This window comes from Sorex araneus, chromosome 2, assembly GCF_027595985.1.
Source record: "Sorex araneus isolate mSorAra2 chromosome 2, mSorAra2.pri, whole genome shotgun sequence".
Lineage (NCBI taxonomy): Eukaryota > Metazoa > Chordata > Mammalia > Eulipotyphla > Soricidae > Sorex > Sorex araneus.
Window position 1 is genome coordinate 46439872 of NC_073303.1, and position 18669 is coordinate 46458540.

General features: G+C 54.4%; 1 protein-coding gene across 1 annotated transcript; it reads right to left on the bottom strand.

Moving 5' to 3' along the window:
* Nucleotides 1-793: 793 nt before the first annotated feature.
* Nucleotides 794-16457, bottom strand: NFIL3 (nuclear factor, interleukin 3 regulated). The gene is made up of 2 exons (XM_055126849.1): nt 16375-16457; nt 794-2557 (listed from the first exon to the last, which is right to left on the bottom strand). Exon 2 carries the CDS (start codon nt 2448-2450, stop codon nt 1095-1097), a length of 1356 nt encoding a protein of 451 aa, XP_054982824.1. The 5' UTR covers nt 2451-2557; nt 16375-16457; the 3' UTR covers nt 794-1094.
* Between the last annotated feature and the right edge of the window lie 2212 nt (nt 16458-18669).

Genomic DNA, 18669 nt, shown 5'->3' on the forward strand with positions numbered 1-18669 from the left:
TATCACTGTCATCCTGCTGTTTGCCGATTTATTCGAGCAGGCACCAGTAATGTCTCTATTTATTAAAAAAAATTTTCTTCTGGGTCAAACTAGAGAAAAGGCAAATAACTTTTTCTTTTTTTCTTTTTGGGTCACACCTGTGACGCACAGTGGTTAGTCCTGGCTTTGCACTGAGGAATTACTCCTGGCGGTGCTCAGGGAACCATATGGGATGTTGGGGATCGAACCCTGGTTGCCGCGTGCAAGGCAAATGCCCTACCCACTGTGTTATCACTCCAGCCCCGAAAAAGCAAATTACTTGCTGAATTTATGATTGCAGTTTTTTGGGTGGGACAGTGTAACAGGTAGAACCTTGCATGTGACAGACTGGGGTTTGACCCCTAAAATCCCATATGGTCCTCTGAGCACTGCCAGGAGTAGTTTCTGAAAGACAGACAGAAAGAAAGAAAGAAAGAAAGAAAGAAAGAAAGAAAGAAAGAAAGAAAGAAAGAAAGAAAGAGAGAGAGAGAGAGAGAGAAGACTATTTTTCCTTAAACGGGTAAAATCCTCTTGCTCTTCTGCACCAACCCCCACCCCACCTCCTGCCAAAAGTCAAACACACACTACCTTAATATCTTCTTTGGGAACTTAAACTGCTTTTTCTTTCGGGAGGAGGGTGGTGGAGCAGGTGTAGGAGGTGGGGCCCAGGGATCAAACCCAAGACCTCACACATGCAAGGCATCTGCTGAGCTATACACCTAGCTCAAGGTGCCTGTCTTCCCCCTAAAATCAAGTGCGATGGAGCAGTTCTGTGTCCGTCACCAATCATTTATTGAAACTGGTAACTTACACACTTTATAATAGAACAACAAAAATAATGTTCAATATATACAGCCTTTGCATGGACTATCTGACTATACACAAGGCAGAGTGATAACACAGTCTAATTCTCAGAATAACCTGTGCACACACAAGACACTCAATAGACAACATGTGAACATTACAGTGAAATGACAGCACAGGTCCAGTGAAAATTCAGCCTAATACAAAATGCACTCCTCTACAGCCAGCGCCTGACCCCCTTCCCGAACGCCCTGAGCCGCTTCAGTAGTAATTCACCCAGAGTCGGAAGCCGAGATTTGGTGTGTGGCGATGAGTCTCTTCAGCGAGACCACCTCTGCCGGGAAGTTTGCTATCCCCTGCTTCAAAAACAAATTCTCGGGGTCAGAAACTTTGTACCTGCTGTCTTTCATTTCCACCCCGCCCGTTTTGAAACTGTGCTGCGTCTGGCCGTGGAGTTCTTTTTGGGGCCAGTGTTCGGATTTGAGGGACCAGTCCTGAATGTTCGTCACCTGCACGGAGAAGGGTGGGAGGGAAGGGTGGACCCTGCCCGGGCTGCTGTGTTTGTCCAGCTCGAAGTGGCCCCGGGAGGTCATGTCGATGGGCGAGGAGGCCAGTTTGGGCGCGCCGTCGAACTCGTGGTCGAAGGCCTCCACCTTGATCTGCATGGCCTTGCCTTTGATGCGCAGCTTGTGCGGCAAGGCGGACGAGGGGTTCACCTCGGGCACCTTCACCACCGTGGCGTGTCCCCGCTGCAGCTCCACGGGAGAGTGGATGGGCCCCTTGGGCACCTGCTGCTCGTCCTCGCCGTCCGAGGCCTTGCCCACCACGCCCTCGTCCGTCTCTGACGTCCTGGGCGAGTTGCTGGACGAGCGGCTGGCCTGCAGGAGCGGCGGGGAGTGCGCGTAGCCGGGGAAGGGGGTGCCCATGTAGGGCGGGAACGCGGACGCGCGGAAGGGGCCCGGGTCGTCGCGGGGCTCGCGGGCGAAGCCCTCCAGCTCCAGGGGCTCCTGCTTGATGAGCGGGAAGGCGGCGGCGGGGGGCGCGCGCTCGGGCGCGGGCTCGAGCCCCGGGCCCTCGGCGCCGTCGGCCGGCGCGCTCTGCGGCGAGTGCTTGATGACCGAGACGCAGCCGCCGGCGGCCAGCGCGGGCTCGGGCTCCTCGGCCAGCGCGCCCGCGGCCGCCTTGCAGGCCGGGTAGTCCTGGAAGTAGGCGGCGGCCGCGTGGCTGAGCTTCTGCACCTCCTGCGCGTAGGCGGCCGCGCTGATGAGGCCGAACTTGAGCTTGAGCGCCAGCAGCTCGGCCTTGAGCGTGGCGTTCTCCTCGCCCAGCGCCACCAGCTTGTTCTCCAGCACCAGGTCGTTGAGGCGCCGCTTCTCGCGCGAGCGCTTGGCTGCCTCGTTGTTCTTGCGCCGCTTCTCCCAGTACATGGCGTCCTTCTTGTCGTCGGGGATGAACTCGCGCTTGCGGCGGCACGACGCGGCCGCCCGGCCCCGGGCCGCGCCCCCCTCGCCGGGCAGCAGCTCCTCGGCCGCCGGCTCGTCGGGCGCGTCGGGCTGCGCGGCCGCCCGCTCGGCGCCGGGCTCGGCCGCCTGCTCCCTCTTGATGGCCTGCATCCTGCGCAGCTGCATCCGCGCCCCGGGCCCGGGACCGCCGGCTGCTCACTGCGCGCACGCGCGCGCCATCGGGCCTCGCCCTGCTGCTCTGGTCCGGACGCAGTCGGGGCCTCGGCGGCGACCTGCGGTGGATGGAAACAAACGATCAGCCAGTTGGCAAACAGCTGCCCATCCATGCAAGGTACTGCAGACGGGTGCTCTAGCTTTGCAACGCAGCACAGGTTTGGGGGTCGGGGGGGGGGGGCCACACCCAGCCATGCGCAGGGTGCCATGGGGGATGTCGGGGACTGAACCCAGATGGGTCGCGTGCAAGGACACGCCCTACCTGTTGTACTATCTCTAGCTCCTTAGGTTTGCCTTACTTTGTTTGCAGGTCTGTTTGCTTTGGGGCTCAGGGATTACTCCTAGCTCTGTGCTCAGGGATCACTCTCGGCTCTGTGCTCTTGGGATCCTCTATGCTTATCAGAGATGGAGGACGCAGGGTCAGCCCACTGGACTTCAAAATGTTCGCCACCGGGTTTGATGTCTATAATGCAACACTGTGAAGCGCTCACCCCAGCAAGAACCATCAGCGAAGTGCTCTGCAGCCCTGGAGAGGGCACAAGGAAAAGACTCAGAGGGACAGGAAGGCTGCACCGACCAGAAACAACGCAGGCTGACGCCCACCGGGATGGAACCTTACAGGAAACGGCAAGTTATATCAAGCTGGTCAGTTTTGATTACAGGAGAATTTGGCGCCACACCCAGCAATACTCAAGGCTGACTTCTGGTTCTGTGCTCAGGGATCACTCCTGGCAGGTACAGGGATCCTGTAGGGTGCCGGGGGTTGAAAAGGGTTGGCCCAGTGCCCTAACCCCTGACCCATCTCTCTGCCCCCTGGCTGACACGGTTTGAAACAGCACTTACACAGTGGTACTTTCGAAAAAAACTGAGATAATACAACACTGCTGCAGAACAAACAAGCCGCCTCTGTGGAGGGACTTTCCCGGCATTTTCTTTACTGCCAATGCTGCCACTGCCCAGGGAGTAACACATACGTGGAGCTCAACTCCAGTTCCCACACATTCGATGAAGGCCCAACAGCAGTGCTCCTGACGGGGACCACTGCGCACCCCTGCCAAGGCGGATTCTCTTCCAGAAAGCTGCCTTTCCTGACGCATCTGTGCCTGGCGTGCAGGAATCGACCCTCTCCTGAGTTCCCCCTAATTGGCCAATCCAACATTCACTTAACCTTGACGCAGATAAAGTGCTAGTTCCCGTCCTGAAAATTCAGTCTTGAGAGATTTCACTTGCATAGTGAAATGGAACTACAGTTATCATTAAACGGGATTTTTAAGGGTCGGAGAGAGAGCCCATTGGATAAGGAGCTTGTCTTGGATGCAGCTGACCCCGAGTCACCCCACAGAGCCTGTTAGGACCTACCGAGTGCAGAGTGAGGAGTAAGCCTTGGGCACCACCTGGTGTGGCCCAGAAAACAAAAGGGATACAGTATGGCGACTGAGTGACAGTACGGGGGGCGGGGGGGGGGGGGGCTGTCTGCTCTGCATGTGGTCTACCCAGGGTCAATCCCTGGCATCTGATGTGGTCCCCTGAATTTGCCAGGAATAATTACTGAATGCAGAGGCAGGAGTAAGCCCTGAACATCACCAGGTGTGCCGCCCCCCCAAACCAATACCAAAAAATACTGTATATTCTTGAAACAAAATTATTCTAAATCGAAAACCTAATTATGTAAAGTTTTATTTACATATTTACATGATATTTTCCTCCTGGGCATCTGTTCTCTTGACCTAAGCCTCAGCTGCCCTTACTTCCTAGCACCCCCAAAAGCAGGGTCCCGCTGACGGAACGAGACGGACCCAGGGCAAGCGGTGAGTTGTGTGCTACCCTGGCATCGAGATGGGCCTGGCCAAAGTGCCTAATGCTTAACTATAAGTTAAGAGCTTGATCATGGACAAATGTTGTCATGGTCCAAACAGTGATAACTAGATTTGGACCCTGCTAGGGTTAGGATTAATCTGGCCTGAGTGCTGTAGTCTGAGCCCGTGGCAAGATGTTGCCAGGAGAGCTGCCTTGCAAGCCTCAATGTATCTCTTGCTATGTCCATACAAAAATAACTAGTATTAAGATGTTAATGAGTGTTTGGACTAAGGAAAGGAGAAGAACACCTTAAGAGTCAGGAAGGACAACACCCAAGAGGACAGAGGACAGAAGGGAATGACCTGCCGCAGAGGCAGGGTGGGGTGGTCGGGGATGGGGTGGGGGTGGTGTGAGGGATACTGGGAACATTGGTGGAGGAGAATGGGCACTGGTGGAGGGATGGGTAAACTATCACGTGTATGACTGAAATGCAAACATGAAAGTTCATAAGTTTGTAACTGTACTCACAGTGATTCACAATAAAACATTTAAAAAAAAAAAAAAGAGTCAGGAAGGGCTTTGAAATGCCCTGCCCTCAGGAAGGGCTTTCTTATGTTGATTTTGCTACCTGGCTGGGTGTAGCCTAGAGAGAGAGGCTGGAGCAGATCCAGAGAGAGGACAGAGCTGGGAGTGTGGGAGATGAGAAAGATGGAAGGTTGAATAAACGGCAACTAATCAGTAACCAGCTTGGTCCTTGTTCTTCCTTCGCCTGTCCTTGGTCAACGGCCGTCCCGATCCAGCCCATACACAGCGGTTCCAGAGCACCGAACGTGGGTGGTGAGACAGAGCCGCCCTGAGAGCCCACAAGTGCGTGCGCCCGTCGGCGTGCTTTAGTTTTTTACACTCTCCCTCTTCCTATCCCCTCAGTTTTTTGGCTATACCCAGCAGTGCTCAGGGCTTACTCTTGGCTCTGCACTCAGGCATCACTCTTGGCAGTGCTCAGGGAACCAACTATATGAGGGGTGCTAGGGATTGAACCCAGGTTGTCTGCATGCAAGACAAACACACTGCCACAAACGATCTCTCCAGCCCTGAATTATTTTCTCCCTCCTTAGGCTAGAGCGGTTAGGGCGTTTGCCTTACTTGCAGCTGACCCAGGTTTGATTCCTCCGTCCCTCTCAGAGAGCCCAGCAAGCTACCGAGAGTATCCCGCCCACACAGCAGAGCCTGGCAAGCTCCCTGTGGCGTATTTGATATGCCAAAATCAGTAACAGCAAGTCTCACAATGGAGACGTTACTGATGCCCGCTCGAGCAAATCGAAGAACCACAGGACAGACAGTGCTACAGTGCTTTCTTCCTCCATCCCTCCCACCCTCCCTTCCTTCCCTGTGTTTTGGCCACTCCTGGCCATGCTCAGAGCTTATTCCTGGCTCTGCACTCAGGGATCTCTCCTGGTGGGTTTGGGGACTGCATGGGACTGGCGGGGATTGAACTCGGGTCAAGCTATATGCAAGGCAAGTGCCCTCCTCACTGTACTATGGCTCTGGCCCCCAGAAAAAAATTTTTTTTGACTTAGTTTCTACACAGTTAAATATAGAATCCTCAATGTGTTTCCTCTTTCTGATGAAGTATCTGTAATCTGAATGGAGCTGATGAGATAGTAAGTCCTTATCAGGTTCTCCTTTATTTGCATTTTGTTTCCGGTCCACAGCTGGCAGTGCAGGAGTCACTGGGTGTCCTTGTGGAAAGCAAGTGTGACCCCGCCCTTCCAGCCTATCCCTGCCCCCAGATCACCAACTTCTGGGGTGGTCCAGGATCTGTGCTCCCTGCCTCCACTTTTCCAGCAAGTGATATATTCATGACGGAGGTGGGGCCAGATAAACTATTCATTCGGTGCTACCTGCAACTGGCACTCTATCCTGACACCCTAAAAAAAGATTTAATACCACATAAAAAAAAAAAAAGGATTTAATGCTCTTGTTTTCCATCACTCTTTCCTATCCAGAGTTTCATAATGCGCAATGAAATGAAATTTAATTTTATCAGCTGGAAAAACTTGCCAGTTCTGTTTTGTTTTGCTTTCCTCAGGGGAAAAAAAAAGGAGTGATGCAATAATTTCAGGATCATAAAGAACAAGATTTACTGGCACATTTGCCACCCGAACGAGCTGATAAAGAAAGAGTGACTTGCAACTTAGTGAAACTGGTGCTCATTAACACCAAGTCTCTATTTCTCACTTTTTTTTTTGTCTTGGTTTGGGGGTCAGGCCTGATGTGCTCAGGGGTCCATGCAGCTGGGGGTCAGGTCTGGGGCCCCCACAGCGGAGCAAGACTCAGCTCTCTGAGCCCTCGCCTAGCCCTCCAACACCAAGGATGAAACTGGGGCGGGAAATGAACCTGGGCAGTCACAGGCAGGCGGAGACGAAATCTTTCTGGCTGTTGTTAGTATCTACAGCGTCCATTTAGGCTTTATCTTCAAAGATGTAAGCCCATTTTCCCTCTACACACTGAAGTGACTCTTCTTATTAAAGGCTCACATTCCAGAATGCATTTACATCTCCAGCCTTAAAATCCAATGAGTATTGAAGCAGAGGAAACATTCCTGCATAAGAAGGAAAATTACACCAATCTTTTCCAAGGAGCCCTTAAAATCTCCACCATCTCCTCTATATTTCATTTTAGTTTTTAGACATCCTATGGTTCCATGAGCAGTACCGGGCTTTTCTCTATTTGAGTATCCTCTTCAACGCAATGTCCCCTTCTTCTTTTTTAAAAAAAAGCACTCATTTTACATTTTTAAGATTTACGTTTCTGAGATATGCTAGCATTCTGTTTTATTCTGGCTACACTTTTTATTACTTAATTGCATGTCCATTTTCATCAACTCAAAACGCAGATGAACTGAGTTTGGAACTTTTTCCAATGTCCAGACTCTTGGTTCAAAGGTCTGTAACTGAGTCCGCTCTGTTGCTCTCATCAGCCTTGCAGAGAAAATAGTTCCAGTTTCATTTTGTGAAATGTTCGCACTGCCTGACCGTCTCTTCGATGCCTTTCTTCCAGGGGTCATCGTACTTCATCTTCCCAACAACTTTTACTGGTGCATTAAAAAAATTCCCGACATTGCTGTTCTTGTTTCAAACCTTCTCCTATGTGGACTTCAGCAGGGGCTGGAACAGCGAGGGATTCTTCATGGATCTACACCTACCGACTGGATCTCTGACTCCACTGAAAAACTGCAAGATACCATCTAAATAAATTGGGGGGAGTCTCTAGCAGTGCTCAGAGAGCCTGGGGAGCACTCCCAGGAACACTCGGCCAGGCTGGGGTCCTACCCGAGAGGCAGTGCTGCTGAGGCCCTGCGGTTGCCTGGGGCCTTCCCTACAGCAGGGCAGTGCAGGGGAAGGCACCGGCGACTGGGTCGGCCACGACCCTGCTTTAAATTCCCAGCACCACATGTGGTTCCCTGGTCACCCCCGACGGTCACTCGGGAGCACAGAGCCCAGGAACAGCCCTAGAGCACTGCTGAGTGTGGCCTATCCTCCACCCCTCTCCAGGACCAAATCTTAGCACACTGGAGAGTGTATCAGCAGTGGCAGTGTAAGACCATGGGCAGAGAGGGGGCTGGAGCGAGAGCACAAAAGTCAAGGCACTTGTCTTGCATGGAGCCAACTTGTGTTCGATCCGTGGTACCACATCCAGTCCCCGGAGCAGCAGCGGGAGTGACGCCTGAGCACTGAGCCAGGAGTAAGCCCTGAGCAGCTACAGGTATGGCCCCCACACGAAAACAAAAGAAACAAACCAAGAAAAGGGAGAGACGGGCTAAAGGGGAGAGGCAGGTCAGAGGGGAGAGACGGGCTAATCTCGCGTGCCCTGTGTCTCCCTTGCTTTGTGGATCTGACGAGAATGCAAGTTACTTCTGGAGACCAGTCAATACAGCGGTCTCCTAGCAACAAATGGAACATACTAGGCACTCAGTGTAGTTCAGCTGACAGTCGCTTCTTTACTTCATGGAAGAGCGTTGTAACCCATTCTTTTTTCCTGATAATCTTTAAAAACTTAGTATCATTTTGTAAATTTGAAAAAAGAAAAGGCATTTGCCTCACGAGCAGAGACCGTCTCTTTTGGATTAACTGACTTGTTCAACACATAGGCGACACCTGCTGTCTACGGGTCCCGAGCCAGAAGGGGCGTCTCCGAGGTCCACCAGGCAGGGAGGCCTGGCACCGACTGACCGTCAGAGAAGGGTCCGCTGACGCACCCACTGTGCGCTGGCTCCCCAGCCTTCGCTAACTTCACAATAACCGTTTTCTGAAGAGAACACGAAGGGGCCACCCTGTCACAGCCAGTGAAGGGGCGGCCCTGACAGCCCTAGGCCCGCTCTCCCCTCACTCCCCTCTGAGCTTTGGGGGGCCGTGCTGGGGTGCAGCCAGCTGCAGCTCTCTCACTCAGCAGGCTACTTTGGGGGCGATAAGGCACTAACAAAAAAAAAAAAATGGAAGTTTTGCTTGTTTTCTTGGCTACCCGGCTGTGTAACAAGGAACATAGGCAGGGAGGGAGGGAGCTGGGTCAGCCTGTGCACGGCGAGTGCCTCGCCACTGCGCGCCCTCTCTGCCCTGCAGAAGCACCAGCGGGAACTGTTCCCTGGCTTCTTCAGAACTGTTACAGATCTGAAAAATATTTAATGAATTGAGAAAATGTTCTCCATATTCCTACCTCGGCTAAATAGCTGATTTTGCAGAGATACTATTTATGGTAAAATAAGGAAAGGAGAAGAAAAAGGGTAGTTATGAACACAGTTGTAATACATATGCATACATTATTTAGTATTATCGTTATTTAGTGTGTTCTCAGGGTTTCTCCCTGGCTCTGCGCTCAGGGATCACTGGACAGTGCTCAGGGGATCACGGATGCCGGGAAGGGAACCCAGGCTGCCCTGTGCAAGGCAAGCGCCCCCACCTGCTGTGCTGTGTCTCTGGCTGATACTTTTATTACTTAACAAAGCTAAACGCATACCTATATCCAGCCTGCAGGCAAGTGGACAATTAAGACAGAAATACTCACTTCCCAGGGCCTGACAGTTAAGGGCAAAACTGAACTGAACAACAAAATCTGTTTCTACCAGGAATTACGAGGCAAACACAAGGGGCGTCTGCAATGCCGCTAACAACAACACACCCCTCTGCCATGCGGGCTGCCCTCCCAGCTTGCTGTCTGACCCCAGGCCTGGCCTCCTGGAGACCACGGAGCGCGTCCTCGGTGGGGAGTAAGTGACACTGAATGCCCACTGTGACGGGGTGCTCAGCGCCACAGCTTCATCACCCCCGAGACACGGCTGCTGCTTAAAACACAAAGGGAAAGAGCGACCCGGCTCGGGCGCGTCCCACCCGCCACCCCACCCCGCCCGGCAGCCGTGCCTGCTCATCAGGCTGATGCTCAGAGCACGGCTCCGTGCTTCTTCGGGCAGGAGTTTCTGCTTCATGGGTTCACATTCGTGCAGCCTATTGCAATTAGAGGACTGCTGTGGCTTTTTAATCAAGATTAAACAAGACCTTCGCAAGCTCCCTAGATTGGGGACAGCTTCATCCGGGACAAGTGCCCCCTGGCCCCTGCTTATGAAGAGTCCTGTATCCTCCCGGCCTCCACTCGGCGCGCGGTAAATGACGGCTTAGTTAACGTCTTCCCGAAAAATACGGAAAGAAGGAAACACTGTATTTCATGCCTCTAAAATCTTACTGATGGAGTAGACATCAAGTGGAAATACAGTAAAATGTGTTTTGGGGCCGGAGGGGTAGTGCAGCCAAGGTGCTTGCGGGACTTGTGGCAGACCAGGATGGCCCCCCAGCACCTCAGGTGGTCCCCTGGCACCTCAGGAGTGGCCCCTGAATACAGAGCCAAGAGTAAGCTCTGAGCACAGCTGGGTGTGGCCCAAAGAAAACAAAACAAAACATGTGATTTTTAATTCTCTTAAGGAAAAAAAAAAAAACCTTCACACAATTTTTTTCTTCAGTTTTTTTTTTTTTTTTTTTTGCTTTTTGGGTCACACCTGGTGACGCACAGGGGTTGCTCCTGGCTCTGCACTCAGGAATTACCCCTGGCTGTGCTCAGGGGACCATATGGGATGCTGGGATTTGAACCCGGGTCGGCCGCGTGCAAGGCAAACGCCCTACCCGCTGTGCTATCTCTCCAGCCCCTTTTCTTCAGTTTTGCTATTAAAATTCTCTCAATATAAAAGGAAATACTATTTGATGTGTTCAATGATTTGGAAACAATTTTATAGAAATTCTTACTTCACCTGTACTCTGTAACTATACATTTTATCCCTTGGAGGTACAACAGAGGTACAATATGATACCATTAAAAAAAAAATTACTGTGAGTTGTTCCGTAAGCAATCTCTTCATGAAGAAGGCAGTTACTTGTTTTGAATCAAGTACCATTTTAGTTAAAATGAAAGTTGATTAATCAATCAACAGCTCTTTAAACAAGTACTATTAGCAAAATAATAACCTACTATTCTGTGGGCGAAATCACGATAAGACTGCTTCAGTAAGCTATTTCACCTTTTTCCACGGACAAGGCTAAAAGTCAGTATTTGAAAGCAAAGCCAAACTAAGAGAGCGGCAGAGGAGACAACTGGGGAGCAGTGTGTGCATGTGTGTGTGCATGTGTGCATGTGTGTGTGTGGGGGGGGGTTAAAAATTCAACAGAACAATTAAGTTGCGAACACTTTTCTAATCAAAACCAGAAGGCTGTTAAATTAAGAAAGCTATGTCAGATCTCGTCAAGTGCCAACCAAGTGCCTCTCATTAATAATATAATTCCGTCTGTAGTAAGATTTAAAATCAGAGCTAGAAATGCTTACTTGATCAAGATACGAACTCACACATAAACAGACTCTCACACTTTGCCAAAATCTCTTCTATCATAGCAACAGATTGACCTACTTTTTCTATTTGGGTGCATCTGTAAATAGATGTGTCACAGCCTGACCGAGTTAATGACAAGTGAGAAGAGTTCAGATTATTTGCTTTCTCGGCCTTCACAAAGGACTCCTTGAAAATTAGATCAAAACTTTATAAACATGACCAAGTTGCGTTATTCAAGCATTGATCCCCCTGCCTTTTTTTGGGGGGGGGATGTCTGTGTAACCTGATTTCCTCTCACAGAAGCCAGTGCCTGTGACCTAGGACACAACGAACCCAATCCTGACAGGAGAGTCTGGGGTGAGCACAACGAAATGAAACACATCTACAGAGCCACGCAGCTTGGGAAATCAAGAGACGAAAACCCCAAATCTACTGCCCGGATAAGGGTGCCGGGCGTGGGGGTGGGGAGGAAGGGAACAGGGAGGCCCTTTACAGCCTGCTGTCCGGTCAGACAGGGCCCAGCGGGCTTCCTGACATGTTCTGTAAGTGAACTGCTCACTCGGGCCAGGAATCTGCAGTGGGAAAGGAGGCCAACAACTCTGTCAGCGGGCAGGGGGCAGCGAGGAGACCGGGAGCGAGGAGCGGAGCTGGCAGGAGCGGGGCTGAGGCGAAGTCCGCCAGAGCCCCCGACTGAAGTGAAGATCAACTCCAGTTCTCTTCTGCTTCACTTTCTAGCCCAGAGAGATGAGTACAAATGCCATTTACTTCACTCTGTGCTTTAAGAATAGAGCGGATTTCAAAAAAAAGTTTACTTGTAGTGGTTGAGGGCTGCTTAACTGCAGTTTTAGATCCCTGGAAAGTTAATTAATAAAAGACACCATGTTCTGATAACTAAAAGAATTATAAACATCGTTTTGATTCCAATGAAACAAAGGCCTCCTAGCACAGACCAGACCCACCGCATCTAGGAAATCCCTACCAAACTTTCTTATCACAAAAACAAGCTTATACTGGCTAATTAAAACTGTATGAGAAAGAGTATTTAAAAAAAAAAAACCTACAGGGAAGTTATTTGCAAAGAAATGTGAGAGGTAATTGAGGGTGGCGGTAATACAAATTCATTTTGAAACTGAAAAGCTCTTATGTAATGTCTGTGATCAAAGGTCAATGTCTTTCAACATTCTCCTAGGAGTAGAATCTGGATAAAAATCAACTCAAATATAATTTAGAAAAATAACAGGATACCAAACAATGTGTTAACCCCATGAAATACAGGCATACCTTGGAAAAACAAGAAATGAATATTAAAGGAAACTTCAATTACATTGTTTCGGTCATTAGTTTGAATTGAGTCCCAAGTGTGCTCTCATTCCTCAATACAAATTAAAAATAAACAACTTTTAACAGCATCCATGCCATCTGGATTACAATGGAAATAATGAAGTATGTGTGATCTTAACGTGGGTAAAAATAAAGCCTCGGCAACATGACCGCGGTCTCATTCCAAGCAGCAACCACATTCCTGTCTTGGAACTGACTCCGGACCACGGCAAGGTCAACAGAAATATCCACTCAGCTGTGAGTCAGGGCATTGCTCAACCTGCAAGGGGCTCGAACAAAGGGTTTTAATTTCCAGGCTGTTGCATCACAGTGATGTTATAATTGCACTTTGCAGAGATAAGCCTTTAACACAGAAAAGGAAATTGTTTCAGAAACTACAATGAGCCTTCAACCTCTCCCTCAGGGAAGCAAGAGGAAAGAAAAAAGGGGGGGTGGGCGGCAGGTGGCACAGAATCCCCTTCCGGGCCCAGCTTCAGGCTCTGGGTGGGGGTGCTGCCCAACAGTTTCCCTTTTTCAGAGAACAGGGATCATCACAGAACACACGGCACAGCATCTGGCACACGCAGGCCGAGCGCCGGGCAGAAACCAGCACTTTAAGTCCTGTTTCTGCAAAGTGAGCGGGGACGGGGTTCCTCCTGGGACCCCAGCGATCCGGGCCCTCCTTTGCGCCGAGTAAGGGACAAGGAGTGAAATGCCTTGTGTGTTGGTCAGAAGGATCAAACACTAACAATTTCACAGGGTTCAACCTTTTATTATCTGGCCACAACACACACTACACATACACATACACATACCTCCCCCCACCCCCCACCTCCCTCTCACACCTTGGGCCCTGAGCCTGCAGATCTCAGATCGCAGGACTTCAGATGAAAGATTGTCCAAAGTGTGTCCAGACAGGGAAGCAGTGATGACAAAGAAAGCCACGGGGGAGGGGGGGAAGGGGGGGCGGAAAAAGCCCAGCTATTGGGTTTGTTTATTATCACTCTGGTCCCCACTGCTCACCTCACCCAGTTCCTGAGAACCATTCCTCTAACCCTAAGTGGGGGGTCCTGGCATCCTGGCCAGTGGTCCCTTCAAACTTGAAATTACTACGAGTCATATGGGCAGCTTGGAGAACAATTAATTGATCATGATTAGAACAATGTCTCTCAAGCAGAATCTTGAGTAATTCTGGGCTGTGGGTCAGACTTCAGCCCTGCGACTACAGACTGAGACCCCCTAAAACGAGAAGAACCCCTTTGGGAAAAAGAGACCCTCATTCCCCGCCCCCCGCCCCCCTCCGGGCAGCGGCAGACGGGGGCGGGCGCGCTGGAGTTCTCCCCCCAGCTCCCCCCGACTAGGTGGGCGGTGGCTCCTGCGGACGGAGCGCCCAGCGGTGACCGGTGACCTCCTCAGCCAGGCCACGGACCCCAGTCCTGCGGGCAGGCCCAGAGGGCACTCGGGCTTCCCCCCTCTCCCGTTTCTCCCTGAGCCCCAGAGCACAACTGCCCTGGCTTCAAAACGAAGAAGGAAAAAAAATCCACCGGCCTCGCCGGGTCCGGGTTGCGCCCGGCGCCACGACCCCCCACCCCCACTCCTTGGGTGGGCACTGGGAGGATTCCTCCGGTCTCCCCCACCCCCCAATGCAACGAGCTCCTGGAACAAAGGTGCCGAGCGCTCGCGCGCTCGCCGCGCCGGGGAGGCCGGTCCCCGGCAGCCCAGTCTCGGGTAGGGAACCGGGGCGCCCCGGCCGCCCCCGCACCCCTTCCGCCCCGCGCCCCCAGCCACCCTCCGCCCGGTGGGCGGCGCAGCGGGGCCTCAGCGCCGCGAGGACCCCCGCGCCAGAACAAAGGAATGTGGGGAGGGGGTGGGGAGCACAGGCTGGGGTGCAGCGCCGCCCAGGGCGCTCCGGGGCAGGCCCCCGGCCCCCTGCCACCCCCGGGCTCGGCAGGAGCTACACCCACTGGAGGGGGCGGTCGGAAGGTGGCGCTCCGCGGTCCCCCACAGGCCCGGGGCTCCTAGCCCCGGCCTGGAAGTGGGTCAGTCCCCGGCTACACCCGGCGTGGGGGAGGGGAAGTCTGGAGCAAAGTCAGCCCCCTGGCAGGGCGGGCAGTGATCTGGGGTCCTACCATTTGTCCCTCCCCCCACCCCCTAACAAAAATCCCGACAGCTGCACATTTTGTCCCGTTCGGACAGAAACCTGACGTGTGCATACACCTCCTGGACCTACAGCCACACGGCCACGCCGCCCGAGGGTGGCACCCAGAGCACGGGGCATGCGGCGTGGATCCGCGCCGTCACGGGGCTCAACCACTCGGGCCCGGGCCCAAGTCCAACGCAGGGTCCCCTCTGCTCTCCCCCAGCACACGGGCGCGGGAGACCCCGCCAGCCCCGCCGGGCGCCCAGCGCTCTCCCAGCGCCCCTTCTCCGCGGGAGACCCGAGCAACAGCCGGCGAGTCCGCGCGCTGCCTAAAAATACAACCTTATCAAAGGTCCCCGAAGGCGTGGAGTTAAAACGACAGCAAATGGCCTTGAACTTGTGTTTGCACACAGTACGGGAGAAAACCCAGAAATAGCACCGCGAGGCCACAATTGTTACACTGTGATAGGGCTAAATTTAGAGGACGCACTTTTCATTTAGGGCAAAAGACGACACATTCCCTAACATGAATAAACTCAATGCGAACCCAGGTGTCTATTTTCTTGTTCAAAATTTTTTTTCTTTAAGAAAAAAAACTGTTACAGTGACATTTTTAAAGGCTGAGATTGTCCTACTTTTTTTGGTAGTGAGATTATAAAAACCACGTAATTAGCTCCCTCTTCCTATGCTCACTGCCAGCAAATTCGTCAGTTACATAATACATTTCCAGGAAACTATTATGTGATCTGTCTTGTGTCTCAACAGCAGTGACAATAAGGTGAGAAATGGGGCAGATCGAACGGAACGCATCAAAAATTGGGAAGGTGGATCAACGTCACAATGGCTCGTCCCAGATTCAAAAATAATAGCTGGGAACAGCGAGAGGGCGAAGCCCGGCACAATCCGCGCGCAGAAACCAAGCAAGGGAATTCTCCCTTTGATGCGCATTCCGAGCGCAGGGGAAAAAAATGTATCTTTTTTTTTAAATGTGGGACACAGCGTAGATGTAAATAGCGATGTCATATCCAACGCCGAGCTAAAATTACCAAATCATCGTACACGGACGCCCACATTCCCACACCGGCCCAGGCTCCGGCCGATATTCCACCGTGGGCAGATTATGCAATGGTGCAAGGACAAACCCCACAGCCCCCGCGAGCGCCGGGAAGGCGCGCTGACACCCGCAGCTGGAGCGCGCGGGTGCAGACCCAGCCCGCGCACACCCCCGCGCCGCCGCCCCCGCGCCCCCGCGCCGAGCCGCGCGCCGAGCCCGCAGATCCAGCCCCCGGCTCGGCGCGACCCGCCCCCCGCCCGCAGCCGCCCAGCCCCGCACCAGCACGGAGAGGGGCGCGCGCTGCCCGGCTTCCCGCTCGCGGCGGCCCAGCCTGGACTCAGCCACCCCGGCGCGCTTTTCCACCAAAACATCAATTTTCCTGAAATCAGGAGACATTATGCAACCGCGCAGGGGGAGGGCGCGGTGGGGGGGACGGACGGGCGGGCGCGCGGGGGGGGGGGACGCCCGCCGAACCCGGCTACGTGCCGGCGCCGGGGCGCTGCAATCAGAGCCGCCACCTTAAGGTGGCGAGTGCCACCGCCAGTGACAGGCGGCAAAAGTTTACCGAATGAATGCCCCGCGCACACTCGCCGCCGCCGCGGCCCCGCGCCCCGCGCCCCGCGCCCGCCGGCCGCGCGCCCCGGGAGAGGGCGGGGAGCGGGCGCGGGGCGCGGGCCGGGCCGGGGGGCGGAGCGCTTACCGGGTCGGGCTCGCGTGCCGGCGGCGGGGCCCGGAGGCCGCTCGGGGCCGGCGGTGGGCGCGCGGGCGGCGGCGGCGGCGGCGAGGGCGCGGCGCGGGCGGCGGGCGGCGGGCGGGCGCGCCGGGTCCGCGGGCGCCGTGGCCGCGCCGGGGGATGTGTGTTAGTAGGTCAGTTCCGAGCGCCGCGCGACGTCGGCGCCCGCCAGCCCCTCGGTGACTGGCGGCCCCGGCCCCAATCGCCGCGCCCGCGCCCGCCCCCCGCCCGCCGCCAATGGCCGCGGCCGCAGGGGGCGGTGCCGCGCGCGCCCCGCCCCGGCCCGCCCCGCGCGCGCCCCGCCCCGGCCCGCCCCGCGCCCGGCCGCCCGGCCCCGGTGCGCGGTGGGCAGAGCCCGCGGCGCCCGCGTCCGCGCCTCGGCCGGGGCTTGCGCAACGGCGGCCGGGCCCGCGCCGCTCCCCGGGCCGCGGCGCCCGCCCGTCCCCGCCACCCGCGGCCGCTCGCCGACGCGCTTTTTTGTGTCCCCGGGCGCGCCGCCGGCCCGGCTACCTGTTGCCGACCGGGCCCCGCGCCGCCCCGCGCCGCCGCCCGCACCCGGGGGCCGCGGGGGCCTGGGGCGCCCGGCGTGGGGAGACGCCCCGACTCCGGCGCGAGGACCCGGACCAGGGCACCTCGCGGCCGGTTGAGCCGCGGCGCCGACGCCACACTGGCACGTGGCGCTCGGGGCGCGCCCGGCCGGTGCGGGGCGGGGGTGGTGGCCACATTCCTGACCGAACGCGGGGCCCGGGGGCCGCCGGCCCAGCGCCTCCCGCTCGTCCCGTGCCCTCGCGCTAACGTGCAGTCACGCGCGCACACGCGCACACACGCGCTCAGCCAAGCGGGCGGGAGAGCGACCCCGTCCCCTCCGCTGGCCGAGGGTGTCTCTCCGCCTCCCCCGCTGCTCCCCCGCTGCAGTCCTGGCAGTGCCCCACGGATGACGGTGTCAAAACTGTTGGACGTGTCTGTCACAGTGAGGGCTTTGGAAAGCCTCACATTTCACACCGTTCACCACCGGCAACGCTGTGGCTCAGAACACACACGTGTTCACGATTTATTTGGAATGGTGCACATTTACCAGCAACGCAGACGCCCTACCCCTCGCCCCATCCACCTTTCCCGCCCTCGCCGCTGAAGCAGCACAGCTGTCTGACGCCCTTTGAATTCTTCCATGTATAGCCCCAAGAGCTGGCTTCTTTCTTGGAATGAATCCCAATTGTTTCTCGTTTTTACACTGACCACAACCCGCCCTCCAACTTGTACAAACACCCATTATAGCTTTGAAAATCTTAGATGAAATTCAGAAAACGTACAAAACATACAAATTACCTTTTCAGAGTTAGATATGCAGCTAGTTCCTTGAAATACTGAGCACTTTTGCATAATCTCCTCTCCACACCTACAGCTGTTTTTCACACTTTGAAATTTTGAGTAATTTCATAAATACCAAAGTTGCTATAGATGGGAAGTAAGTAACTTGGTCAGATATACAGGTTGGAATTCAAGAAAGTTGAATATCATGAGCAAGAAGCCACCCTGAAGACGGCCGGTAGATTTCTCAGAGCCTGAAGCCTGGTTCTTTGGGCCGACTTTTGAGGCTGGTGTGATCCTAGTGAGTGGGGCATTCTGGAGAGTGTGCTGGTGTCCCGTCTGTTTTTTATTATCATCTTACATGGAAATCACATGAAAAGCTATCAGTGTTGGCATCTCAGAAAATAACTCTTGAGCTCCTCCTGGTGATTAGAAAACCACTAAGCACCATGAGGGATTTGTCCCCATTACCCAAGAGGTGATGCGTCCACTCTGGCAAGCTAGGACATTCTCCAAAACAGCCAACACTGGCAAAGTGTTGAGAGTAAATGGAGTGGGAAGCCGGAGGCGCTTGTGGTGCGTTCCTGGGGATGGGGAGGGGTAGGGGAGGGTGAGTGGGGAGGGGTAGGGGAGGGTGACGTGTACCTGGCTGAGGGGGAGGCTGTGGCCAGATCTGAGGATGATAAAACGGTTCTGGTGGACCTGTGAGTTGAAGCATTAGAGCGCTCTCGCTCTCAGTCTCTCAGGGCTGGGGGAGAAGGGGAAGGCAGATAAGGGACCGCGGTGAGAAACGACTGATGACAATCAGCCATATTCAGCTCCATCTTACGGTCCTGCCTCTGCTCACTGACTGGGTGGAATTAGCTGCTCACACGTCTCTCAGAAAGGAGATGCTCCACATTTTGAAATATCTAAGAGGCCCTGTGTGTCCAGAGATTTCCACCCTTGGCCTCC